This window comes from Rhincodon typus, chromosome 13 (assembly GCF_021869965.1).
Source record: "Rhincodon typus isolate 14 chromosome 13, sRhiTyp1.1, whole genome shotgun sequence".
In the NCBI taxonomy this organism is placed as follows: domain Eukaryota; kingdom Metazoa; phylum Chordata; class Chondrichthyes; order Orectolobiformes; family Rhincodontidae; genus Rhincodon; species Rhincodon typus.
The window spans coordinates 9,427,391-9,440,583 of NC_063344.1; the positions used below are offsets into that span (position 1 = coordinate 9,427,391).

General features: G+C 39.7%; 1 protein-coding gene across 1 annotated transcript in view; it reads right to left on the bottom strand.

The window, feature by feature from the left end:
* Positions 1 to 222: 222 nt before the first annotated feature.
* Positions 223 to 13,193, bottom strand: part of tmem145 (transmembrane protein 145) — a 48,850-nt gene continuing 35,879 nt past the window's right edge. Inside the window, exons 12-13 of the mRNA XM_048604441.1 lie at positions 3,758 to 3,976; positions 223 to 402 (exon numbers count right to left, since the gene is read on the bottom strand). Coding sequence (XP_048460398.1) covers positions 295 to 402; positions 3,758 to 3,976 — 327 coding nt within the window. The 3' untranslated portion in view covers positions 223 to 294. The remainder of the gene's footprint in view (positions 403 to 3,757; positions 3,977 to 13,193) is intronic.

A 13,193-nucleotide genomic window follows, 5' to 3' on the forward strand; every position in this document is an offset into this window, starting at 1 on the left:
ATATAAAATTTTCAAAGTGTCTAAAACGTATATGAAGAAAGCCAACTTCACCCTGTTGATTTTTCTGACCTCCAACTAAGGACAAGTATGAGAAATACACAAGTGACTGTCAATCTACAAGGACTTTCCTCAAAAATACCCCCAGGTCGGATAAACATACATCTTAATTTGAGAAACTTAACATCACAACCAAGATTGAGATCCCCAAATATGGAACGGTGAGGGAGCAGACTTCCAAGCTATTGGGGTAGAAACATCCTTACAGAGTAATAATTCTGATTTTAACTTGATGTTTTAGTTGTAGCATTTATATCCTTGTACCTCTAGCTTCTTAATGAATCCAAATCTGGAATCAATCGGACTTTTGGTTCTTTCTAAGAGACCTCTAGTGAAATCTGTATCCTATACAAGTGAGGAAAGATAAGGTCAATCACTCTACAAATGTATGTCATTCACCATTCTTAAGTAACTAACTGCTGTGCAGAAGGTTCTAAGGAAAAACAAAAATCAACAGAATATTGTTTTCATAGGAATTGCATCTCCATTTGAAAGGAGTCTCCAGGATAAGATTACAGTCACTTTATCCTGATCTTCAGCAACAATATAAAACACAATTCCCCTGAAACTCACCGCTTTGCTTCAACTTTTCTCCTTTACCATGTTGAAGTTAAAACATTCCACACCACTTATGATTCAAACATCTTTCTCAGGATACAAAAACTGGAATATTTATTACATCTGTTGGCCATTCCTTACTGCTACAATCTGCAGATTGGTAACCTTAATCTCTACATTTTTATTATCCATTTCCATTACACTCTTCAACCCTGGTGGTTGAACTTTAGGTCATGGCCCTTCATTTTGGTTACTTATTTTGAAAAGGTGCATTTGTATAAAAATATCCTGCTCCCTCCATTAATCAAAGTACAATCAAATAAAGTTTTGTACATTGCATCACCATTGTTCTGTTTTCTTTAAGATTAAATTAATAAAAATCTGAAGGTGTTACCACTCACATCCAGAACATGGCAATTTTAGAGTTACAGGTCAGTTTTTTCATTTTCTTTCAGCAAGTGAAAGTTGAAAACTATTAGGAATACATATTTATGTTTAAGAAAACATCTGAAAGATTTTGTATTATTTGGACATTGTCTGTATTGGAAAGAGTTTTAAGATGTGATTTTTCTTGTTTTTACTGAAAAATAGTGACTTCGGTGAAGCAGTCAAGTAAAGCTTTTAAAACGATATGAGGTAAGATTTATTATTTTAATTACTGGGAAAACCCAACTTTTGAAGGGCTATAAGCCCATATGCTAATGGGATACTAAGCCAACTCCCTCTGGACTTAGAGCTTTGTCCTACAGACCCAGAAGTCAACAAGTAAAGAATTGGTATCTTAGAAACTGCAAGCTCTCTATGATATCGTGTTCTTGGCAGAAGTTTCTGCAACCCTGACAGAACGTCCAAATATCAGTATTCTCTCTACCCAGTAAAAGTAGTGGACTGTGACCAATTCTCAGAGACTCAATTCCAAGTTGACTGGAATCAGAACAAGATGTTTGCCTATAACTATCAGCAATTCACCTGACATGAGAAGACAATACAAAGAAGCAAAATAGGGTGTTTGCATAACCAGGCTATGCTGTAGGCATTTCTCAGGAGGAAGATTCCTTACTGTCGACATTCCTGGCGCCTTCCTTGCTGATCACATCTCTCCACAGGTTTATATCCGCCCCAACTCTGGCATTGAGATCACCAAGAAGAATCCACCTGTCTCCCTGAGGACAGCCTTCACCATCTGATCGAGGATGGAGTAGAATTCCTCTTTCACCCAAACTAATGCTTCTCAGATCGGGCTGTATGCACTGATGAGCCTAAAAATCATGAGGCATTTGCTTATTCCACAAATGGACTCACTGGCAAAACCAACCCCATGGATTTGGTGTTCTTCCCAGATTTACTCTTCCAAAAGATGCTGTGACCTCCACTTTGTTCTTTGAGCTGTCCTTCATCTGTCCGTGGTGTCTCACTAAGGTTAACAATGTTCATATCATAGCACTAGAGCTCCCAGGGCACGATATAAGTGTAATGGTTAGGGCTGTCGCTTCTGGAATTGTCCATGAGGGTCCTGATATTCCAAATCATAAACTTCATTTTGAAGAGATTGAAGATGCATGTGCATGGGATCTTGAGGTGGGCATCGTACACCAATAACCACATGGTCCCAGCATGATCTTTGTCCAATGGTAGGATAACTGAGATGATGTAAGACCTGACACTGCTGCACAATGCGGACTAACACACATGGTTTCCCTAGGCTCCCCCATTCTAGGAGCCTACAGTCCTGCTTGCTTGTAGGTCAGTGACAAAATAGGGAGGATGTTCCATATGGATCTGCACCTCCAATACCAGCCAAGGTTCATTGTTCCATGACAGCAGGCTACTTGTTTACAGTTGGCTCTCAGATCTTCCGCTTGTGTCAACTGTACTTGCGTCTCCTGTATACTTTTAGTTTTAACATCACAACCAAACTCTGGGCCTCCTTTACCCCACTGACTCTGCCTCTCTGTGCTGTCCTTTCTTCTCCTGTTGAATCAAGCGGTTGGGTCCACCTCTCAGCTCCCAGTTTTTCACTCAGTCAGTCTCCTATTTGCTACAAAAACAGAAATTGTTGCAGAAACTCAGTAGGTCTGGCAGCATCAGTGGAAAGAAAGCAAGAATTAACATTTCAAGTCCAGTGATCCTTCTTCAGAACTGCCTATTTGCTAACTTGTTTTGTCACACCTCAAACTGGTGCCTCAAGGCAGCAGCAGTGCCCATTGCTCCCCTACTGTTTCTTCGCAGACGCTGCACCACTTTTACCTCCACTGCTGGTCTCACTGTTTCCCATTCTTCCACACTTTGTGCCCACCGTCTCTGTATTGCTTTTATCCTCACTGCCTTTTTCCATTAGAATGTAAGCCTGATCTTTCCTCTTGCTCCCCTGCTATGTTCTCACAAACTCTGCACTGCTTTTATATATGCTTATGGTTTCTTTCTTTCCCACTGCACCCCGCTATCTCTGCGCCACTTGTATTCCCGCTGCCCTATCTTTCTGCGTCCTCACTGCCTTTGCATCACTTTAGTCCTTGTTGATGGTCTTGCTTTTTATAGATGATCCCTCACTGGCTCAACACTACCTTTTGAGGTTGCCAGCTGTGAGGAAATGTATTCCTAGAGGTTTCATCACATGACTTGCAACCAGGCTCCAGCCATTAATGTTGGCAACATGTCCATCCTTCTAATTTCTTCCTTCCTTCCTTCCAGTTCTGAGGAAGGGTCACCGGACCCGAAACTCTGCTTTCTCCTTCACAGATGCTACCAGACCTGCTGAGCTTTTCCAGCAACTTTGTTTATGTCCATCCTTCTAAACTAATTAGAAAGCAAAAAGACTCAACATCCAATTGGATGATGCTCAATGGTCAGACAAAGCTTCTTTCCAACTTTCAATATTTTTATGTCTGGTAAAGAAACCTATTCAAGGAAAATAACACAAAAATACATCTTTCTTCACATTACTCTGATTTTCTCTCAACCAACTCCAGGCCAAGAGACTCCAGGCCAATCTTGGAAGATTGGCAACTATTTACCATATTCTATATATGAGTTGCAGCCAAACAAAAATCAAATTTCCCATCAGAGTCAGATTCTATCACAGATGCTAAGACCAGCTTCCATTAAATATATTATAAGACTTAATAGATAGCTATTACCTTACCTCTTGCAGTCCCCATATGTTTGCTCCACTAGAATTGGGAACATTAGGAGCTGCGGAACTGTCATTAATGAAACTTGTCACACTGATATTTCTGTAAACATGGTGTCCTAGCTTCTCTAGATTTTCCTGGGATTCTGATGCATATCTCATAAGTGCAATCCGTGAGGTGTCGATGTGATAGGGAAACCTTAAATTTGTTTGGAATGGCCTGGTCAGAAACTGAAAAACAAGAGGTTATGTTACACTTATGACCAAACAAATTCAAACATTAATCATTCAGAGATAGCAAGAATTGCAGATGCTGGAGTCAGAGATAACACAGTGTGGAGCTGGAGGAACTCAGCAGGACAGGCAGCAGAGGAGCAGGAAAGTTGAAGTTTTGGGTCGGGACCCTTCTTCAATATCTCTGTAGAAGGGTCCTGACCCGAAACGTCAACTTTCCTGCTCCTCAGATGCTGCCTGGCCTGCTATGATCCTCCAACTCCACACTGTGTTATCAAATATTAATCATGCCACTTTTTTTCAAAAAATTCTTTCACGGATATAGGCATCATGGTGATTGTGAGCCATCTTCATGAACTGCTGCATTCTATCTAGTGCAGATACTATCACAGCGCTATTAGGAAGAGGGATCCAGGATTTATATCAAGCAACAATGAAGACACGGTGATATATTTCCAAGTCAGAATGGTGTGTGGCTTGTAGAGGACTTACAGATGTAGTGCTTCTATGTGCCTGGCGCCCTTGTCCTTTTAAAGTAGTAGGGATCTGGATTTGGAAGGTGTTATCTAAGGAGTCTTGGCAAAGGGGTGCAATGCATTTTGCAATGTGGTACCCACTACTGCCCCTGTTTATCAGCATTGTGTAATATGAACTGAAATGCCATAAGATACAATGCAACAGATTCATTTTCGGCTGCGCGTTATGACTACAGTTACGCTCGTGATGTTGTAAATTATATGTAAGGCACCGCGAGATTAAATGAAATTAAGCACAATTACATTTGCTAGTTTGATCTTTGGAACATTAGGGCTAAAGGATTGGAACTAAAATAGTAAAAGTCATTTCTCCAACACTTGTTGGGAAATTAGTATGAATACATTTGTATGCTGCATTCCTATAGACAGAATAAAGACAATAAAATGATCAAGCAGCCTGTCATTGAAAAGTTGGTAGGAATCATGTCAATGGGGTAATACCCAGTATTAGCAAGACAATGTCAGGAAGAAACTCATCAAGGAAATCTCAAAACTTCTGATTTCATCATGGTGAGCGTTACAAGGACCTTGAAACAGTGTAAAGAAGACACCTTGTGTGATGTTTATCAAACATATGTAATTTTTGAGGGACCTCGGAACAGTCAAAAAGGTAAGAGGAGTGACATCCTGTTTGATAGCTCTCAAAGTTGACCATGGAAGGAGTAGTCAATCACTGATTGCCACAGTTTCCAAACACATGACAAAAGGTAAGTAAGAAAGCTGTGCCTTTCCTCTATTCCTTGCTGCTACAAATGGATGTAGCCAACACGTTAAAAATTAGGATTTTTACCCTGGGTTTCCGACCAGCACTCCAGGTGTGAACAGGGACTAGGCTATTGTGAGTATCATTCAGGGGATGTGCAACCCTTTAGTCTGCAGTTGAGTTCAAGGAGCAAGATGTAAAGAAGTGCCAGTTTTTCTGTGTATTAGGTAAGGCAGAGAAAAGTGGATAAAACAGCGTAGTTGTCTGAAGTGTAAAAAGTAAAACACAACCTGAACTTGAAGGATGCTGAGGGCTACTTATGAAACGAGAACATAAATGAATTGAACTAAATTATTTTATAAGTTCCGCTTTTCATTCATAGGTCCTTCATATGCTATTAATGTCCTTGTGATTTTGAAAGAGTTCAATAAAATTAGTTCAGGAATTTTATGATGTTATAACTTTGCCAATGTCATTATTTATTTATTCTATTCAAGTCCGAGCCTTCATAATTGTTCAAGCGTTACTGGTGGAAGGAGTAATGTTTAAGGTGGTGGATGGGGTGCCAATTGAACAGGCTGTTTTGTCCTGGATGTTATTGAAGTTGCACTCATTCAGGCAAGTGGGGAGTATTCCACCATACTCTTGACTTGTTCCTTGTAGGTGATAGACTGGCTTTGGAGGGTTGGGAGGGCGTGGGGGAGCGGGTTGCAGATCATGAGTTGGCAGTTGTATAAATATTTGAATTTCGGTGGACAAAGTATACAAAATGCCTCCTCCATTTGATCTTCAATAAAGTGGTGTGAATTTCGGGATAAGGCATATGGTATTCCCAATGACTGGGATACCAGGTATCTCTGTTTACAGGAACAAAAACAGAAGTTGCTGGAAAAGTTCAGCAGGTCTAGCAATATCTGTGAAGAAAAATCAGAGTTAACATTCCGATGATCCTTCCTCAGAATCTCTGTTTACAGTCTGCTTAAATATGAGATACGGTTTGGATTGAATTGGAGTTCACTGTGAGAGAGCAATGAAATGGTGCAGCATCAGTAGATTAACATTTTATAAACATTTTTAAAGAAAGGTTTTACTGGCAGGTGTTCTATGAAAGGTTTTTAATCACCATTCTCAATGCACCAGATTTATTAAAAATAAGTGAAATCTTAACCAAAAGGCCTTTCTCTTCTTCTAGTATCTACCTAACAGTGAATAAAAGCACATTCTATGAAGTGATTCATAGCCTTTATAACTCTTACTTAGAGCTAATTTAGGTTAGGAGTCTTTCCCTTGTAACTTCAGTCTGCTGAGTTCAAGCTAGTCAATCCCACAAAACATTTAATTTTGGGTAGTAGAGTGTTATCTTCCTTCAAATAATCTGGTAAATTCAATTAAGCCATAGCTACACTATAGACATGCCAAATATTTTAAACGTGTGAGATTACCTCCCACTTAAGAGGCATGTAAAAAAAAAGTCACCAGAGTCCCAGAGGATCATAGCCTGCTCACTCACGAGAGAGAGATGATAGTAATGGTTTAATCTCAGGGTCACCATGCCTCAGGCAAAGTGAAAAGTTGAGAGGATGGGACCTTGAGCTGGTGTGGGAATTGAACATGTGCTGTTGGCATCATTCTGCATCGCAAACCAGCTGTCCAGCCAAATGGCCTAACCAACCCCCAAACCCAAGAAGTCTACAGAGAGTAGCATCCATTTCAGTTGTAACAGGAAACCTTGAGATGATTTATTTATTTTATAACTTTATTTACAGAAATTAACACTTTAACTAGATAAATACACCACTATGGCAAATTATCAAAGGATTTTATACCAGATTGAATAAAATCCAGTTTGATGTGATTTATGACTACTCAACAATATTTAAGAACATATAGAAATATCTAACAACATCAGGAATAGAACATCTATCAACATATTTAAAGTTCTGAGCAAGTAAAATACTTCTTTTGCTGGGAGAAAATAACTTTTGAGAAGTATTATGAGGGTACCTAATATTTCTGAAATGTCTTCCTTTCATATTGTTCCAATCCTTTCTGCTTTGTAAATGATGGGGATAAACCTCTTTATAGATTTCTCCATCTTTGATGTGATGTTGTACCCTTTAATATTATTCCTTAATTATTTCGTGAAGGTTCCTTTGTGAGCTTTTATCTAGTCAATTTGCTTGTAATGCTTCATAATCTTATATGGATATTCCTTTCATCTCTCACATAATCTTTCAATCTTAAAAGAATCCTTCATGAAAGGAATATCAGTAAAGACGATGTTTCATTTTTCTGATTTTGAGTGTTCCCTGATCCTGGTATGTAATTATAATAATCTGATAAGGGTTTATGCCACCTCTTATCAATTGGATAGTTCCAGTGTTTCCCTGTAATTAACATGTTATTTTCATGCCTAGGTGTGTTGAGGATATGTCTCTTTCCAAATCTTATTTTCAGTGATTAAGTTTATTAACTTATTGTGTGTTGTCCCCCTCCAGGTTTATCCTAACTTCAAAAAGGACCTTTCTGGTTTTTCCCGCTATGATTTCTTTAATGATTAATTTCCTTGAAATGTTTTTAGTATTGTGTGTTCTGCCTAATTGGTAATTACTTATTTTTCAAACAAACCTATACTTCTAAGCAGATATTGTTACAGTAGAACTCATTATTTCTACTAAGCATCAAGAATACCTACCAACATAACAACATAGACATAGAATTTCAAAAATAGTGAGACTGTGTTCATGATACGTTCACGTTTCCAGTTTACAATTATAAATTCTCCAAAAAGACTACTAATAGGCACTGCAAAAAACCTGTCAAGGCAAAATGCAAATCAGAATTTACTCACAGAGGTCTGATCAAATATCATAATTCAAAATACTTTATAACTAGACAGAGAATTCTCAGCAAAGAAGTCATGATGAACCTCATAAAAACCTTTAGCAAGATGAACAAAATACATGGACTACTTGCATTTATTATAGACTGGTCACAACTCAATGGGAGGAATTCTGCCAACTGTGTCTGCACCAGCTCCCCAGAAGAGCAACGCCCCAAGATCTATTCCCCTTCCCCTTTCTCCCCTCCTCCCATGCATCATTTTCTCATCAATTAATTATTCAATTCCTTTTTGAAGCCTCAATTCAATCTGCCCCAACACACTCCCAAGCTGTGTATTCCAGAGCCAAGTCACTTGATGCATTAAAATGGCTTTTCCTTATGTTGCAGTTCTCTCTTTTGTCAATTCCCCTTAAATTGATGGCCTCTGGCCCTCTAACTTTCCACTTAATGAAACAATTTCTCCCAATCTACCCTGTCCATACACCTCATGATTTTGAATAACTCCATCAAATCTCTTACTCTTTTCTATGAAGAAGAGTTCCAGCTTCTCCAAAGCAATATTTTGAGGTCTTCTTTTCTAGCATATAATTAGATATGCCATCACACAATTACATACATGATGTGGAGATGCCGGTGTTGGACTGAGGTGGACAAGGTCAGAAGTCACATGACACCAGGTTGTAGTCCAACAGGTTTATTTGAAATCACAAGCTTTCGGAAAGCTGCACCTCTGAAGCTTGTTATTTCAAATAAACCTGTTGGACTATAACCTGGTGTCGTGTGACTTCTGACAATTGCATACAGAAACAGTGGGAACCAGCTTCCATCTCCAATATTGTCCTCACTTATAAAGCAAGTACATGATATAATTTGTGTCAAGAAAATATCAGGAGGTCACATGGTTTGCCACTGGTACATATCGGTCTACAATGACACTGGGCTCCCCTTGACTGCCTTTATCAATAAAATAGCAACCTTTTAATTGCTTGCAAATATGCTTACAAGCAGACTCACCATAAAGCGAATGCAGGAAAAAAGAGATGATAAAACGGCCGTTTCTCAGGGTGATGTTGTAAGATTTTGTACGTTGAACGCAAGAACCAAAATGCTGCCAGAAGCTGCAAGGCGGTTACAGCATAGCCAACAGAGGACTCCAATACAGTCTGCACTTTTCCTGGATCTATAAGCTGCAGTTATAAACGTTCAAACAGAAATCTTTCTTTTGTTAAGAATTTATTATTGCTGTGATTCTACTGAATCTTGATGAACTTTGTCCTAATTTTACTCTTTTAGAAAAGTATGTGTGACTTCTGTCATTGACGTAGGTGCTGTGGTGGGGCGACTCATAAAACCTTTCACTGTATTTTTCATGTATAAGTACATGTGGCAATAAATTTCTATTCTATTCTATTTCTTTTTGCTCTTGAACAGCAGTAAGTCAGAAATCTAGGGTTGAACTTTTCCAGCCTGTGATGGCAGCTTTGGAGGAAGGGAAGAAATGAAACCTCAAAATTGTGTTGGAACAGACTGACCACATGTTCTCACCTGTGTTTCTCCCAGGGTGGGCTCCAAGTGGTAATAGATACTGATCCAGAAACAGAAGTAGCTTGCCTTAAGTACCCTCCGTGGCAATCAGTCTCTGTTCTGCAAATAGACTGAAATTATCCATCCTACACACAGATCGCCTGCTGTTGCAAAAGCCCAGCAATGCAGCTTCACAGCAGGAGGGCTGAAGTTCAATACATTAAAGCCTTTTCAATTAATTTGCCAGCAGGAAATGACAATTCTCAGGTCTCAGCATGACATGGTATCCACTATGTGGAGACAGGTGTCTCCATTAAAAGTAACTGTTGCAGAAATTGCAGCATCTGAAATCCTAATGATTACACCAATTGGCCTGTTATTCTACACAGTATAGGATTCTGGCAACCCTATTCAGAGGCCAGACTTAACTCGAAGGGGGTCCTGGAAATTATTTCCTCATGGCCGTATTTGAGGAGATCATTACTGGAGCATCACTAAGCACACTCTGACCTGGAATTGAGGCAGTCTTTGAGATTGTGATACACCTGACACTATGCCCAAGTTATGCTCAATTCCCATGTAGATATGACTAACTAAGGGAAGGGTCTTGTAGCACAGAGTCCCTACCTCTGTGACAGATGACTTGGGTTCAAGCTCCACCTGTTCCAGAGGATAAAATTTTCAAAGTAAATCTGAGAGTGTGAAAAATTACACAAACAACCAATTTAGGATTATCAGTTCGCTTTACAGTGCGGCATTTTTGTCTGAGTTTTTGCAGACAGAAAGAATATACACACACACACTGTGCTTGATTCAACTCAACAAAATAAATTACAGTCTAGTTCATTTCTCAGGCAATGCCTGAGCAAACAGAGTCAGCATGTGTACTTAAAATTTAAACAACACTTATGCAGTTTACGTCTCAATCATCGTGAAGTGATGCAACACCTCTCCCAAAGTTCACTTGCCAGTTAGCAGTCTCCTCTTATTGTGAACAGAGTTTTGCACTGATTAGGACGATTCACAAGGAATATCAAAGTAAATGGAAAACAAAGAGCTTAGACAAAATGGACAGAATCTTCCCGGCCAGTGAAGATTGTGGGTAATGGCAACAAAACTGGGAGAATCATGTAAGGTCGGTAGGAATGAGATTGCTAACATTGAGAGCAAAAAGTCCCATTTTGCAAGTGTTGAACGACAAGACATGATTCTTGCTAGTGAGCGGTGAAAAGCCTATTTGCATGTTCAGCATGCACCAAATCCTCATCATTATGTTATTCCTTGTTGATTGATGGCAGCTTCCTATTCTTCCACCTACTCAGTAGAAACTAGATAGTGACAACTCCTGACATGAAAGTCAGAGTGATTACCTGGACACTTCAGCTCACCTTTAGCTCCTCCAGCTCTCCATCTTGGACACTAGTCATCAATATGTTAGGCACACACAACATGGACAGAGAATACTTACAGCACCCAGCCACCAGGATCTCCAGGTCCAAATTAGCAAAGCAATTGCCCTCTGTCCAACATTTCTGGGGCAATTGATAGTAATTGTTGAAGGCAGCAGCAGACTTCCAGCACTTGACCAGGTGCGTAGCCAGGCTCTAAAGATGATAGCGATACCAGGAATCCCAGAAAGTCCTGGTTGTGGCCTGCATTCTGCTTGTGGTGTGTAGGAGAATAAAGCTAGTGGGTGTTACAGGGGCGTGCAGCATAGGTAATGAAACTAGTTTGGATGATAGCATGAGAAAACTTGCTATATCTCACAGAAACACTTGATGAAATTCGCCAAAACTGCTTAGCTGATTTCTGGTAAAATTTAGCCAATGTATCTCTTTTCTTAGCAAACACTCAAGCACTGTACTATCAAGTGTATTTGTATTCCAAATTTAATTTGTGGAATTTAAATTCCACAATCAGCCATGGTGGGATATGAAATCAAATCCCCAGAACATTAGCCTAAGCTTCAGCCTTCCTAGTCCAGTGATATTATCACTCTGCAACCATCTGCACATTAGGGCTCTGTGGTAAATGCACCCTGTTTTTTGATACTGAAGTGTCAGGTGCAATAATTTTGAGATTCCCTCCTTCATCTGTGCTAAGTTCACTCTCCCAGGTTTTGCTGTTGGAATTAGTATCAATGCCACAATGAGATGAAAGTTAAGCAAGGAAGCTGTTCTGTGGCCTTCAGTGGAAATCGTATATCCTGATCAAAATTTGGAACTTGTGATGATTTCCATGTCCAAGTAGACTACCAATAAACAAGATTAATCTCATTTTTATTTTATTTGATCATGACATGTGGGGTCACCAGCAAAGTCAGTGCTTATTTCTAACTGCTGTTTTGAAAATGGTGACCCTTCATGAACAGCTGTCATATGTATGGTATATGTACATTGGTAGTGTTGTTTCACAGAGACTTCCAGGATTTTGACCCAGAAGCACTGAAAGAATGCCAACTTAGTTTCAAGTCAGCATGGTGCATGGTTTGCAGGTAGTGGTGTTCTGATGTGTCTGTTGTTAAGGACCAGACCAAACACCCTCAAAAAGTGTATCAAAGAGTTGGCTAGACTTTATTCACAGGTGAGTGTAAGGTGCTGTGTTCCAGATGTGATTTGATTACTTACACTACCAGGCTTTAAGCAAAACACACTATTTTTAAAACGCAGTTGAAATACAAACCAAAAAAAATTGGCATATATAGAGTCACTGCCCAGGAAAATTGGATCTATCATTCTCCTTTTCTCTTTCATGCTGGCTCCTTGCCCAATCTCAAAGGTGCCTGTAGCATTTCTGAAGCTGAATCTCTAGGCAACATGACCTAAAGGGTGCCTGTCCCACTGGCGATTGTCAATTTGACGTACAGGGAGGGACTTCTTCATGGACTCCTTGAAACATTTGCATGTGGCCCTGCTGTTCCTTTCAATAGTGGTGAGCCCTCCATACAACAATTTTGGATGGGTGACTATCATCCTTCTGTGCAACATGGCTTAGCCAACTCAGTTGGCTTTGCAAGAGGATGGCCTTGATGCTGGTGACGTTGGCTGTTTCCAGAACTTCAGCGTTTGTGATGCAGTCCCATCAGTGGAATTTAAAGCACTTCCAACAGCACTGCCTCTGCAACATCTGCAAGTTCTTCAGGACTATTTAACTTGCATAATTTTAAGGTGAGAGGGGATAGATTGAAAAGGGACCTGAGGGGCACCTTTTTCACACAGAGGATGGTGTGTATATGGAAGCAGTAGTTGCAGGTACAGTTACAACACTTAAAAGACATTTGGATAGGTACATGAATAGGAAAGGCTTAGACGGATATGGGCTAAACACGGGCAAATGGGACTAGTTTAGTTTGGGAAACCTGGTTGGCATGGACAAGTTGGATTGAAGGGCCTGTTTCCATCCAGCATGACTCTGTGACTCTATAACTTTAACTCTATTGAATACTCAATTAAACAATATGTTATTTAACTACTAATCATCAACTGTTCCAAAATAGCAGCATTTTGTAAACATACCGTTGGCAAAAGCAAATTCAGCAAAACAGGTTTTCCTCACGTTATCTCGTCCGCACCAGAAGAAAGAAATACTATGCCCCTTATTGGTTTTT